Source organism: Periplaneta americana, chromosome 4 (genome assembly GCF_040183065.1).
Source record: "Periplaneta americana isolate PAMFEO1 chromosome 4, P.americana_PAMFEO1_priV1, whole genome shotgun sequence".
In the NCBI taxonomy this organism is placed as follows: domain Eukaryota; kingdom Metazoa; phylum Arthropoda; class Insecta; order Blattodea; family Blattidae; genus Periplaneta; species Periplaneta americana.
This window is the reverse complement of record NC_091120.1, coordinates 203,676,681-203,692,271: the sequence shown is the minus strand read 5'-3', so window position 1 is coordinate 203,692,271 and position 15,591 is coordinate 203,676,681. Positions and strand designations below refer to the sequence as shown.

Genomic DNA, 15,591 nt, shown 5'->3' with positions numbered 1-15,591 from the left:
ATATTCTAAATAAATAAATAAAATAAATAAATAAATCATTATCATTACCATTGTTATTACTACTATCATTATCATCATCACCATTATTATTATTATTATTATTATTATTATTATTATTATTATTATCATCATTACTATTGTTAAATCATTATCATCACCATTGTTATTACTATTATCATTATCATCTTCACCATTGTTATTATTATTATTATTATTATTATCATTATCACCAGCACTGATATTATTATTATTATTATTATTATTATTATTATTATTATTATTATTGCTATTATTATTAATATTGTTATCATTATCACCATTGTTATTATTATCATTTTGCCTCCGGAGAATTTTACACTGAGGGATTCCATGAATATAAACAGTGAAAAATATAGTGGGACTGCGTTGGTGGTAATGCAGCTTATGTGGGTACTGAACACCGATCACAGTACCCCTCATTTCTCGTGAAAAACAACAACTGAGTAGACTATAGTGGAATATAGTGGACTTTATGTTGTCAGCAAACAGCTGGATACATTAAGAAGATTGATTGTTATTAGTAATATTATTATTAATATTATTATTATTATTATTATTGTTAAATCATTATCATCACCATTGTTATTACTATTATCATTATCATCATCACCATTATTATTATTATTATTATTATTATTATTATTATTATTATTATTATTGTCAGTGTACAGTACATACGTATGTATGTACAAACAAGCTACATTACATAATTGTGTACAGTACACTGTGTACTCACCGAGACTCATGAAGGGCATTGTGAAGTCAGCAGCACCCTCTCGCTCGGATGTGATGGTGAGGTCTGTGATGGCGAGGTCGGCTTTCTGCAACAGACGACAGCAGCTGTCAACATGCGTGCACTATACAATACAGGCGTTATCTTGTCCAGCAGCAAATCGCAGGACAGCAGACATTATAGTTCACTGGCATGTCCACTCATCTATTGCGATTCTCTGCTTTGTCAGCTGAGTTTCTCGACTTGTCCGTAACATTTCATGAGTTACACTCCAGTACTGGTACTAGAGAACTGACAACGCAACGTAATATGAACTATTACTGTACACAAATTCACGACTCTTTAGAATAGACATAGATCAAGTGGGCAATCAAGTTCTGCTGCTTTCAGATTTTTTGACAGCAGACTAGATGACAAAAGCTTCTCAACAATAATAACACGCATTTCCCATATTTATTAGCATAAAAAAATAAAAAACTAAACAACAAAAACGTGAAACTGAAAACTCGAAATAAAACTAACTAATGACACCAAACTAAGCAATGTTACCAACCCTATCCTGCAGGGCCCTGATCATCCCATTCCACTCCCCCGTCTCCTTGTTGTATGAACCGTAGGCCTGCTCCAGCTGGAAGGTGTAGTTGAAGCCCAGCATCAGGGACAGCTCCTGGATCAGCTGGATGCCAAACCCCTCGAAGCGGTCGTTCCCCGTCAGCGACTCACTGGAGCGACGCAGCATGCCGTATGGCTCAGACTGCAACAAACACCCTGCGTTATCCACTTCAGTTACTTATTTGTTGTTAAATGAAATAAACACTGTGAAAATGCAATGCGTATTAAATTTCGATTCAAACAAACCACAAGAAATTGACAATTTAATCCAAATGTTTAACGTTACCTTACACAGACTTTTCCACTTTCAAATTTTTTCTATTGGACAGTTCTGTAGTCCCAGTTTCCACCTATACATGTGCTATAGACCATAAAATCGCTAAAATTGGATATTTCTCGTCTCCCCCTCCCCTCAAAAAGTCGCAGAAGTCAGTCTGGCTATGGCTCACACTATCTGGTATCCATAAAACTTAAACCTCGTGGCGAAAGAAATATTGGTCCATGTTGAATCTTTCGTACACTACTTTTAACACTTGAATATAAATAATTTATTAAATGGCGATCTTACTCGTGTTAATTATGTAAGCATGTGCGGCTTACAGCTGTTTCGGTGCTTCTTTACACTATCCTCAGAGCCTACTAGATCTCGGCGTCATCTCGAACTTCGCTGCCTGTTGTGTGGGTGCGTTCGATTGTTGAAAAGTGTTGAAATGTGGTGTCAAATAGAGTGTGTGTGTTCTGAAATTGATCTGTGTGTTGAGAATTTGATCAGGGTGTCTGCACACTAGAACAATATGAAATATACAGACACACCAAAACACACATTGATGAAATTCTCACACATCAATTTCAGAACACACACACTATTTGACACCACATTTCAACACTTTTCAACAATCGAACGCACCCACACAACATGCAGCGAAGTTCGAGATGACGCTGAGATCTAGTAGGCTCTGAGGATGGTGCGAAGAAGCACCGAAACAGCTGTAAGCCGCACATGCTTACATAATTAACACGAGTAAGATCGCCATTTAATCAATTATTTAAATATTGGTCATTCACATCCAAGATAAGACATGGAATCAGAACAGGAAAGTTTGTTTAAATTCTGAAGTCTAAATGACGACAAAGGAATTAATGAATTAACAAGAAATAAATAAACTCATTAAAGCAATTAATAAGTTAATAGCGAGAGATAGTGAAGGAAAAGGTGAATCAATAAATAGATGAATGGAAGAAAAATAAGTAAATAAATAAATACTTACTTACTTACTTACAAATGGCTTTTAAGGAACCCGAAGGTTCATTGCCGCCCTCACATAAGCCCGCCATCGGTCCCTATCCTGAGCAAGATTAATCCAGTCTCTATCATCATATCCCACCTCCCTCAAATCCATTTTAACATTATCCTCCCATCTACGTCTCGGCCTCCCTAAAGGTCTTTTTCCCTCCGGTCTCCCAACTAACACTCTATATGCATTTCTGGATTCGCCCATATGTGCTACATGCCCTGTCCATCTCAAACGTCTGGATTTTAAGTTCCTAATTATGTCAGGTGAAGAATACAATGCGTGCAGTTCTGTGTTGTATAACTTTCTAAATAAATAAATAAATAAATTAGTAAAAATGAATTAACTAAGTGACTGACCAAGGCAGTGAGCACGATGAAGGTGCGGTTCTGGAGACTGTCGCTATCGTGGGCCACGCTGGGGGGCATGGCCCGCGTGATGTTGAGCCCCTCGGTGGAGTTCCAGGACCCCACGCGCATCAGCCCCACCTCTGTGAGCTCCATGATGTCCAGCACGATGTTGGAGCGGAAACCCTCGTTATCGAACTGCACGATGCCCGTCAGTCCTCGCAGGGTGCTCTGCCCCTACAGAGATGGAGCAGCGCCATGACTCACAGAGTTCTTTACAACTGCCATGAGATAGTGGAGCAGTGGTGAAATGACAATGTCAGGGGAAGCCAATGACATAAATTGTTGTAGAAAGAAGGACAGACAAATGGCATGCCCAAAACCATTTTTTTTCAATATCCGGTAGCTCAGTTGGTAGAGCAGCTGGCTACGGACTGGAAGGTCCGGGGTTCGGTCCCAGGTGGTGACAGGATTTTATCTCGTTGCCAAACTCTCAGAACAGCCCCGAGGTTCACTCAGCCTCCTATAAAATTAAGTACCGGGTCTTTCCCGGGGATAAAAGGCAGTCAGAGCGTGGTGCCAACCACACCACGTCATTCTAGTGCCGAGGTCATGGAAAGCATGGGGCTCTACCTCCATGCCCCCCAAGTGCCTTCATGGCATGTTACGGGGATACCTTTACCTTTACACCACCTCATTCTAGTGCCGAGGTCATGGAAAGCATGGGGCTCTACCTCCATGCCCCCCAAGTGCCTTCATGGCATGTCAAGGGGATACCTTTACCTTTTTACCAGAAAATGGATAACTGTATTTCTCCAAACATCTCTAAATGGATTTTTTGCGGCATCACATATTTTCTGTACTGAGAAAATAATAAGGGCTATAATCTGCCAAATCAGCCTCTAACAAATTTCTTCCACATTACAAGAAAGTTCCCTTAGCATATATTTGTATACGTCTTGGCACAAAATGGAGAAAATAAAAGACAAAAATGAAAAAAACATTTATAATAACTTTAATTTTCATATCACGTAAGATATACTATTATTTCACTTTTCGATAAGCGCTCCCCTATGAAACATCTGGGGGTATAAACCAAAACAAAAGCTAATGCATTTTATGAGTTTATGACTTATTTCCGGTTTGTTATGGTTGTTGGCAAGTTATTTAGTACTTCTAATAAATAAACAGATATTGGTCCCTTCTATTAAGTAAATTTCATAACAGTTCAAAGTGAGGTCTATGCAATGAACTAACAAGGATTTGGTTTTCAATATTTAAAGGAAAAGTTTACCAGCTTAAGTGAAGGAAAATTAAAAGAGGACATTTTCATCGGTCCACAAATTCACAAAGTAATGGCTGATCCTTTGTTTGAGTAAAAACTTTCCGTTAGAGAAAGAATGGCATGGCGCGGTTTCAAAGACATTTGCTCAAATTTCCTTTGAAATTCTTGGGCGGACAACTACATAGAACTTGTTGTGGAAACCATGTTAAGTCCATATGACAAAGTAGAGTGTAATATGTCCCTCAAAATACACTTTTTATACTCTTATTTGGATTTCTTTCCTCCTAATTTTGGAGCAGTAAGCGACAAGTATGAGGAAAGATTTCATCAAGAAATATCTGAAATGGAAAGGCGATATAAAGGAAGATCATCATCCAGCATGCTTGCAGACTATTGTTGGCTCCTTGTAAAATACAGTCCCGGGTCTAGTTATAAGCAGAAGTCATCCAAAATGAATAATTTGAATAATTTCAAGGTAAAAATTGTTCCAGGGCCGGGTATCGATCCCGGGACCTCTGGTTGAACGTACCAGCGCTCTGTCAACTGAGCCCGGAACAATTTTTCCCTTGAAATTATTCAAATCTGCTTTACAGGAAGCTTTACCTGAATGATTAGATTTGCATAATATATACGTCACTGTGTACGTTAACAGAAAACCACAATTTCAAGTCACACAGAGTTTGTGTGCACTCGATGTGGGTCTCTGGCGTTTCGTCAGCCCACGCGAGTTGTGTGGATATAAAGGGAAAAGTTGAGACGGTGTCGGGTGGAGTTCCCAGGTAGCTCAGTTGGCAAAGCGCTGGTACGTTCAACCAGAGGTCCCGGGATCGATACCTGGCCCCGGAACAATTTTTCCCTTGAAATTATTCAAATCTGCTTTACAGGAAGCTTTACCTGAATGATTAGATTTGCAGAAGTCATCCAGAAAATTATTTTAAATGTAAGTTAAAATTCCGAGATTTTTCTCATTATACGCATGAAATATTTTTATTGTTGTGGTGTTTTAAACTATGTAACATCATTTTTGTGTCCAGTACACATTTTTCAAGTATTATGAGGCATTTTGAATCCGAAGTGTGTTGTAATTTTATCAGAAACAGTGAAAAATTAAAAACAAATAAGTTTTGTCGTAAAAAAATTCAATTAATTTTCCCCGGAAAATGGTAGGGGAGGTTGCCCTATTATCGGTCAGGCCATAATACCGGTCACCAGGTAGTTACACATTTATAAGCTATATAGGAGAAGCAACCCGTTATGAAGTGGTAGCCGGTGACAATGGAACTTGGTTTCTCGCATAGGGTTGTTTGGACCATTACTGATTGTGTTTAGGTGAGTTGTTCTTATCTATTATATTTTATTATATACTTAACATACCTAAGCAATGATTTAATGTGCTTACATTACGAAAAATTTCGTTATATATAATTCATTTGTCATTATCTTTATAACCCTTTTCTTGCCCTAGTGCCGGTCACTATGTCTGTTCCTAATACCGGTCATGCAGAACGTCTCGTAACAACTATAGTAAACTTATTGTACATTTCAGGGATTATTGTCAAGATGGCAGCAACCAAGAAAGGAAAATGGGATGAAAAAAAAAAACATGAAAATAGCTGTTAATGGTGTGATGGCGGGAAAATTGACTTTGAGGGAAGCAGCTGCCCGCTTCTGTGAGCACTTTGAGTGACCGTGTATGTGCTCTTAAAAAGGGGAAATGCATTCAAATTGCACCCTCAATGAGAAGGTTTAAACAAACCTTTCATGATGAACTAGAGGGCGAACTTGTTTCGTATCTCAAATATCTTGATAGCTGTTTCTTGCCTGTAAATAAAACTGAATTCTTAAAGCTAGCCTGTGCTCTGGCTGAGCATTTCAAATTGCCCCACCGATTCAATAAAATAAAGAAAACTGCAGGGAACAAGTTTTATCGGGGATTTATAAAGCGGCATCCCGACTTTTCTCTGCGTTGTGCTCAGTCAACAAACGTGAACTTCAGTTTGGGAATGAAAATGAAGTCAACAAAAAAGACACTGATACCGAGGAAACTGAATGCATTATTAGTGGCGAATCCTTTGAGGAGGATTGGGTGCCGTTTGCAAGTGTTGTGGTTGGGCTCGTGTAAGTTGTGCAGACAGTGACCAAATAGTCTATTTTGTATGTGAGAATTGCAAGAAATGCCTAAGAGTGATACATATCAAGAGAATAGACATAATTGTATTATTTTCATTTAAATTTTGTGTAACTCTTCAGTCATACCTTTGTTTTTCCATGTAAACCAACGTGATCGGTACTGGGAACAGTTTTTTTAATGTCATTATCTCAACAGTTTAGGAAACACTAAATCATGGATAATTAAACGTAAGTTATTTGATACAATTCTTGTACTGACTTATTTTTCATGTTATCCCGTATCTTAGATTTTAATTTTGTTTAAATTCATGAACAGATACACCTCAAATAATGATAAATGCTTAAGTGACCGTTACTAGGGCAACCTCCCCTACGTGATGGGGAAATTTGGACTTTAAATTCAGATTTAGGGCACAAAAATTTGTTGTTCAGTGATCAACATCAAAGAATATCATTGAAGAACAGCACTATTCAAAGGTATGCTATGTTGACAATCTGGAGAATGATTTTAAACTCCGGTAGTTCAAGGTAATTGGGAAAATGCTGAACTGCATCTCTTTCTGTCTCTCCGTCAGCTGCATGCAACCCGCGGTGCTTACGTCTTTCATGAAGTTGATGAGGGAAGCGCCGTGGCCCCAGTTGTCCTTCGACTCGCAGCTGAGCGGCTTGATGTCCACCAAGGGCGAGTCCAGGCGGCGCAGCGCACGTGCGAACAGCTGCACGGCGTCGTGGATCAGCGCCATGCTCACCTGCCGTACACAAATTAATGCCCTGTGCAGTCTACAGTTGACTGTTAGGGTTTTAGTGTGCAGTCATACACAATTGGTGCAGCAATAAAAAACAGAATACGTGGAAACATTACCCAATAATCATGAAAATTTACATTGTATAAGTTACTTGATACTTACAATAAAATTACAATTACAAAATATACAATTATGTTGTTGTTGTTTTCTAATGCCAGGCGTTTGACAATAAAGTCATTTGACCTCTTGCACTCCAATATTTTTCAAAGATATTATCATGACCAGCCACTGAAGCACAGATTTTGACGTGTTCAGAATCCATTTCTTGGTTTGAATTGCACAGGTAGCTCAGTTGACTGCAAAAGGGTATCTGTCGGATACAGGGGGGAGAGCCATTAATCCTTCCCATTGAAGGCTTTAAGGAACCAACCTGGACAAATACCCAATGTCCCATCCCTACCTTCCCGTGGTGCATCTGTTAGTAAGCATAATTTTACGAGCTAAACTAAAGGGAGGGGCTACTCATCCATTAGCACTGGTCAGCTTGATGAGTTAATGACTGAATTTGGTATAATTTTCCTCTATTCAATACCTAATTCCCTCTTTACCCTTTCCTATCCAGTCCTCTGACTGAACTCTTACTTTCTTCGACCCCGACGGCATTAGAGCATTCGAGGCCTAGGGGTTCATTTCCCTTTCCTTCCTCCTCTTTCTACTTTTCTGTTCCTAGTGCTGACCTGCTATGGCACTAAAATCGTCCTCCAGTGGCTTAAGGAGGGAAAGCTGGTGATCAACAAGATCTCCCAGCTAGGTCCAATGGACCCATCGACCAACAGCAGGTGTGGTCCTCCAGACATTCTGGGGGTTGTGTGTGGATGAAGTAGCCACCAAAACGTTAAAATATAGTGTTCACTTAAATCGGCTGCAACTTGCCATTTTCACTCCAATATGAAATATACAATTATACCGGGTAGCTCAGTTGGTAGAGCAGCTGGCTACAGACTGGAAGGTACGGGGTTCGATCTCAAGTGGTGACGGCATTTTTCTCGTTGCCAAATTTTCAAAACGGTCCCGAGGTTCACTCAGCCTCCTATAAAATTGAGTACCAGGTCTTTCCCGGGGGTAAAAGGTGGTCAGAGCATGGTGCCGACCACACCACCTCATTCTAGTGTCGAGGTCATGGAAAGCATGGGGCTCTACCTCCATGCCTCCAAAGTGCCTTTATGGAGTGTGATGGGGATACCTTTACCTTTTTTTACAATTATAGCAGAATTATGTAGAAGAAAAGTGAAAAATTATCGTTATCTTAGAACTGCTTATTCTTTGTTGTTGTGGTGTTACACTCCTGAGAGCTATCTTTTTTACATTTCTTGGCAACGCTGAATATGACAGAGGAGTACAGTGAAGATGACAACCCTGACCGTTGTTGTTGCATCACTTGCTAGCCACTCGATTCATAAACAACAGTTATATACAGATAAAATCTACAACAATAACTCTTGCTGTTCTTATTATTTCTCAAGTCTGAGGTTTCATATAATAAGTCCATCTAACATTTCGATAAATTTCATTTTATGGTTTCCTTCCTTCCCCTCTACACTCACCACTTCTACCTTTTGCACAGAGAATAGATATCAGATGCTGAAAAGTGTCTTTTCATAAATGTGATGATTTGCAATGGAGAAACAGACAAATCTGAATAAAAATACCCAAATCTGTTCTTTTAAGAGAAATAATACTTACTTACTTACTCACTCACTCACTCACTTACTTACAAATGGCTTTTAAGGAACCCGAAGGTTCATTGCCGCCCTCACATAAGCCCGCCATTGGTCCCTATCCTGAGCAAGATTAATCCAGTCTCTATCTTCACATCCCACCTCCCTCAAATCCATTTTAATATTATACTCCCATGTACAGCTGTCAAAAGAAAAAGTGGCCGCTCTCCTGAAACAAAGTTCCTTTCGGGTATCTTCGCTACAATTCGGAGACAGGCGATGTTACATGTTGTTGGACCACATTGCCTGATATCTACAGTTATAATTGAAGTATTCTGTGTGTTATCGATAGCATAATGATAGCGTTCAGGCCTCTTATTCATGAGGTCCTGCGTTCGACTACAACCACGTGCTTTTTATGTTCTTTTTTGTTCTGTTTTTGAGAGAGACAAACTATACATAATGGCTCCTTTCTCTTTTACGATTATTTTAGTAATTAACATCAGGTTCATTAATATATTATGCCATGACTTTATCATTATGATATTGTGGCTGCAAATGGAAAGAAAAAAGATTTTATTCTCAATAAAAATATCTTTCGTGGCATAAACAAAACAAATTTACTGGCATCGGCCTTAAAACATTCAAACAATTAAGCGTTCAAAAAACAAAACAAAAAGCCACAATTCAATATTTAGTCTATCTTTCTCTTATCTCGATCATCTTGCAGTCGAGTGGGCATGGAATTGATTAGTCTTTGCAAATAGCGACTGTTTTAGACACGATATTCCAGGCATTCTGAACATACATATATAAGTGTTCTGTCCATGGGCAGGTCTTTCATTGCAAACCCAGCAATCTCCAATCTATCCTATTTTCTGCCTTCCTCTTAGTCTCCGCATATGATCCACATATCCTAATGTCGTCTATTATTCTTTTCAACCAGAGACCCAACCAGTTACTTTTTATCTTTCTAATCAGTTTCAGCATCATTCTTTCTTCACTCACTTTTTCAAACACAATTTTATTTCTTATTCTATCTGTCCACTTCACACGCACCGTTCTTCTCCACATCCACATTTCAAATGCTTCAATTCGTTTCTCTTCATTTCGTCGTAATGTCCATGTTCCTTCCCCATACAATGCCACACTCCACACAAAGCACTTCACTAGTCTATTCCTTAGTTCTTTTTCCAGAGGTCCGCAGAAGATCCTTCTTCTATTTAAAGCTTCCTTTGTTCATGTTTGCAGTTTTTCTTGGGAAGGATAGGCCTAAATGCGATAACATCCCGTTGCTTTCCGCACACCACTATCTCTTTCGCATCTTATTAAATTCCAGGGGGCCCAAGCGTGGAGATGAGGAGAGTGGATTTGACTAATTGGGCCCTCCGGACTTCACCGAAAGTCACGGCAAGGGTTAAATATTAATTCTATCAGGATGTTTGACCCTATCAGAGATCGGGAAATCTCAATTAGCCTTTGCCCCCCGCATCCTGGACTAGCTTCTGCGAATCATCAGAAAATCTTAGAGTGTGCTTGGGCCAATTTTTCCGAAAATGTTTCCACACTTTTGCCCTCGTAGCTCAGCGGACGAAAGTCGGAATTTAGATGTCAACGTCTCAGGTTCAATTCCTCGTTACTCCTTTTCATTTTATTGTGGTTCAAGATAGTATAATGTAATAATACAAAAAGAAAAACTAATACCAGTATTATCCAACTGTACTGTTCCAAACCTAATATTAAATTTATGTTATTTATATCGCTAAAGAACGATAACTGAATAAAAATTATAACTTGAATATTATTTATACAGTATCACTAAAGAACGATAACACAATATAAATGATAAATATCGGTTTGTTTAATTAATATAAGATATTATATAATGCGTATTTAATTATCTAAACATAATAACCTATTTTACAAAGAAAGATGTTTATTTGTGTTATAATAATTACCTACATAAAATACAGACTATTTATATTGCGAAAGAACGATAACAATATAAATAACTTGAATATTATTTTATAATGCTAATGAAGGAAAACAATATAAATGATAACTTGAATATTATTTATATCGCTAAAGAACGATAACAATATAAAAAACGTGAATATTATTTCACAGATTTATTACAGATGTATTTAAGAAATTGTAGAAGAATAGTAATTAGTAACAGTGTCCTATTTATTCTTCTTGGAGCCAAATTTGTAACTTTTAAAAGTGTGGTTACTATGTTGAAGTGTATGTGTTGCAACGGATGCTTGATTTGTTATGTATGTGAGTCAGTTATGGGATGCTTGATGTCGTCGCAATGTCGTAATTATAGTTTTATTGTGTTTGTGTGACTATTGTGTATTAATTTATGATGTATGGCACGGAAAGCTGCATATTTGTGTTATAGAAGTGTTACGTATGTGTTGTTAATGTTTTTCTATATTTCAAATTGATAACTGATATTTGTTTTGCAATCGCAATGCCTAATTTACGGATTGTTTATGTTTTGTTTACATCGCGTAAGCTAATTTAATTTTCTTTTCCATTTCTCTTTATGCTTATCTTTTTTGTGTATAAAACTATAGCCCTAACATACATATGTAAAATAGGGCTAACCCCCATTGGAGATACTGTAGCTACAATAGTAATAATTATTATTCATATCGTTATACAACGATAACAGAATACAAATGATGACTTGAATTTTATTCATATCTCTAAAGAACGATAACAAAATATAAATAACGTGATATCCATCAAGAACGATAACTGGATATAAATGATAATTTGAATATCATTTACATCGCTAAAGAACGATTAAAAAATAAAATGAAAACTTGAACAAGGCGCGAACCCAGAACCTTTGAATCATTAAACAAGCACTCTACCGCTGGTCTGCGAGGAGCAGATATGGAACACTTTCATAGTTCCGGAACTGCTTGTACAAGCACATGCATCGTGTAACATCGCCGCGACCCGAAGTGGACTTTGAAAATATTCGCTGTTCACGAGTGCGGCCACTTTTTTTTTTGACAGCTGTACATCTCGGCCTCCCCAAAGGCCTTTTTCCCTCCGGCCTCCCAACTAACACTCTATATGCATTTCTGGATTCGCCCATACGTGCTACATGCCCTGCTCATCTCAAACATCTGGATTTAATGTTCCTAATTATGTCAGGTGAAGAATACAATGCGTGCAATAATAATAATAATAATAATAATAATAATAATAATAATAATAATAATAATAATAAACTTCCAGAATGGCCCCCAGGTTCACTCAGCCTTCTATAAAATTGAGTATCGGGTCTTTCCCGGAGGTAAAAGGTGGTCAGAGCGTGGTGCCAACTACACCACCTCATTCTAGTGCCGAGGTCATGGAAAGCATGGGGCTCTACCTCCATGCCAAGTGCCTTCATGGCATGTGACGGGGATACATTTACCTTTTATAATAATAATAATAATAATAATAATAATAATACATATAATAAAAATAATAATAGGCTAATAAATAACAGTTACATCACTATCTCTTTTAGATCAACTCTCTGTCCATCTTCTTCTGGATCGCCCTGTATCTTTTCTGTCACACATTATAGAATCTGTGATTGTACAGTTTGATATCTTACATAATATTGTCACCACCTTCTAACGTCTGTAACCTTAATTTTATTCTGATGATATTTCTTTTTTTATTTGTTAAACTGTGCCAGCTGTTTTACGAAAAAGCTCATGTCTGAAAATGTTTTTTTTTAATTCACTTTTCAAAACCACTGAATGATGACGGAGGTGCAATTTTTTGTATAGTTTAGTTATTTTTATGTAAATTACTTTAAGCTAAGTGGTCGTACCTACAATCCATTTAACAATGTAATTCTGCACGAAGTTCCAATGTAAAGAAAGTGCTTGTTTTCTTTATGCTGGGGTCCGCTGCTGTGGAATAATGGTCAGCATGCCTGACTGTGAAACTAGCAGGTCCAGGTTCAAATCCTGGTTGGTACAAGTTCCCTGGCTGAGGTTTTCTCCGGTGTTTTCCCTCAATCTATTAAGAGCAAATGTTGGGTAACTTTCGGTGCAGGACCCTAGACTCATTTTTCTGGATTTGTCACTTTCATTTCGGTAAGTATACAAATAGATTTTTCAGAAATTTGAGTAACATACTGAAGAGCTGCATCAATAGCTGCAAGGGGGCTATATTTAATATAATTAAATATGTACCAAACCTATATGCACATAGAATTATTCCAATTCAGAAACAACTAAGTAAACTAAAAGAACTCCAAAGGGAAATAACATTTCAATGGATACCTAGTCATTGTGGTATACCTGGAAACGAGAAAGTCGGTAATATTGCAAAACAGGCAACATACTTGCAACCAAGACCTCTTCAAGTGATATCTCTATCCAGTGCTTTTGCTTCAGTAAAGTCTCATTTTACAAACCTATGGATCAACAATTGGCTCTCTTCTGACAAAGGAAAAATTGTACAGTCTGTACAAAAGAAACCAAATGACCTGGAAATGTACAAAAACTTGCCCAGACATGTTCAAACATTTTTAACAAGAGCCAGAACAGGTCACATTGTCACTCAATTGTACCTACACCGATTTCACATTTCTGATAATCCTATTTCTCTGTGGTGTAATAATCATGATGAAGATCTGGAACACATTCTTCTATACTGTCCATCCATAAACCACAAAAGAAGTAAATTAAAATCATCAGTACCAGTTGCAGAAGACACAGCCCTGCAGTATATATTGACTACACCCCACCTCTGGCTACTAGCAACAGACATCTATAATGAACACCGATCAAAATACCCCTCATTTCTCGTGAAAAACAACTGAATAGACTACAGTGGACTTTATGTTATCAGCTGATTAAGAAGATTGAATGTCACTTTCATTTCATCAAAACCTTTAGATAACATTACAGTTGATAAAGTGTCGTAAAATGAAGCAATTTAAAAAAATTATTTATGATGGTGACTTTAGTCTACGTACTGTGATGTCATGGGGCGTGATGCCAAGGCTGCGGCCCCGCCTGGACTCGAGGTCCCCCCAGTGCTTGACGGCCATCTGCACGATCTCGCTGTCCGGGTCCACCATGCGCAGCCCTGTGATGTTGGTGCCGCCGTGCTGGTACGGCTCCAGGTCGATGGTGTGCAGGTCCTCGCAACATGCAAAACAAAGTCAGCTGACATCAAGAAATACACAAATTTATTAACGACATTTTGCAGGAATTTTTTTTTACTTAAAATAGAAATAAAGAAAGGAATATTCATAGCAAGAAGTGTTTCTACGAGCTTGGAGAACACTTTAGGTAGGTATAAATTGCAATTGTTCAGTTATTAATGAAGTTAATGAGGTTAAATACTTAGGTATAATTATTGATAATCATTTAAAATGGAATAATCATATTCATTATACTTGTAATAAATTACGTAAAACATTATGTTACTTTGTTATTCTAAGAAATATTTTGTCATTTAACTGTTTACGTGTAATTTATTTAGCATTATTTCAATCCATTGTTTTTTATTTTAGGTTATTTTACGATGCTTTATCAACATCTAAGGTTATTTAGCGTCTGAATGAGGTGAAGGTGATAATGCCAGTGAAATGAGTCCGGGGTCCAACACCGAAAGTTACCCAGCATCTGCTCATATTGGGTTGAGGGAAAACCCCAGAAAAAACCTCAACCAGGTAACTTGTCCCGACCGGGAATCGAACCTGGGCCACCTGGTTTCGCGGCTAGACGCGCTAACCGTTCCTCCACAGGTGTGGACATTTCAATCTATATTTATGTATGGTATTATAGGTTGGGGTGGAACTTATAAATCCAATCTTTATCCGTTAATTTTACTACAGAAAAAAGTATTAAAAATTTGTTTAAAAAAGCAGAAAGATTACCCAACTGAATTGTCGTTTAAACATTTCAAAGTTTTCAACATTAAACAAATGTATTATTTTATTTTATTAAAATATTTTCATAGCCATTTTAACAACTTTGAAAGGTATATTCATAAATATAGAACTAAAAATATGAATTCTATGCATTTATCTGAACCTAAATGTAAAACCAATGCAGCTTTTTATCATAGCATGAGTCAAGGTCCCAGATTATTAAACAAATTTTATTCCAATAATATTTCAACCACGAATTCTCTCCAAATTAGTAAAAAAAAATTAAAAAATTTTGTATTGGATTTATAGTTTGGGTTTAAACATATTAAACACTATTTAATCTGTATTCACTCTCAATTTTAATATTATTTTTGTCTGTATTGGAATCCCCTCCTGAGCACGAGTCTTACTCATTCAGGAGTGGGCTAGTTTATCTTTCATTGTATTTATCAACTTGTATTCATTTCAAACTTTCTAGCAATAAAAATAAATAAAAAATAAATAAAAAAATAAAAAGTGACGTTACGGAAAACAAAAACACTCCTCTGTAAGGATTTACAAGACTAGAGTGAGCTATGCTTCACATATCAGAATGGCACTACACACTGATAATATTATTATTTTAGTAGTATTCCGTCATTAACTTAGGTAACTAAACAAGATTGATTCAATTACTCATACAAATTGTGTTTTACCAGTACTTTATTATGAGGGTCATTTCAGAAATAATGCACAGGTTGGCAGAACTGTGAAGTGGATGACGCAACACCAATAAAGATTACGT

General features: G+C 37.3%; 1 protein-coding gene across 3 annotated transcripts in view; it reads right to left on the bottom strand.

Annotated features, from left to right (window-relative positions):
• Positions 1 to 15,591, bottom strand: part of LOC138698653 (glutamate receptor ionotropic, kainate 2-like) — a 58,275-nt gene that overhangs the window by 16,668 nt on the left and 26,016 nt on the right. For all 3 annotated transcript variants that reach the window (XM_069824790.1, XM_069824791.1, XM_069824789.1), the window contains exons 6-10: positions 13,905 to 14,072; positions 7,038 to 7,187; positions 3,036 to 3,260; positions 1,326 to 1,526; positions 776 to 860 (exon numbers count right to left, since the gene is read on the bottom strand). In XM_069824790.1, coding sequence (XP_069680891.1) covers positions 776 to 860; positions 1,326 to 1,526; positions 3,036 to 3,260; positions 7,038 to 7,187; positions 13,905 to 14,072 — 829 coding nt within the window. The remainder of the gene's footprint in view (positions 1 to 775; positions 861 to 1,325; positions 1,527 to 3,035; positions 3,261 to 7,037; positions 7,188 to 13,904; positions 14,073 to 15,591) is intronic.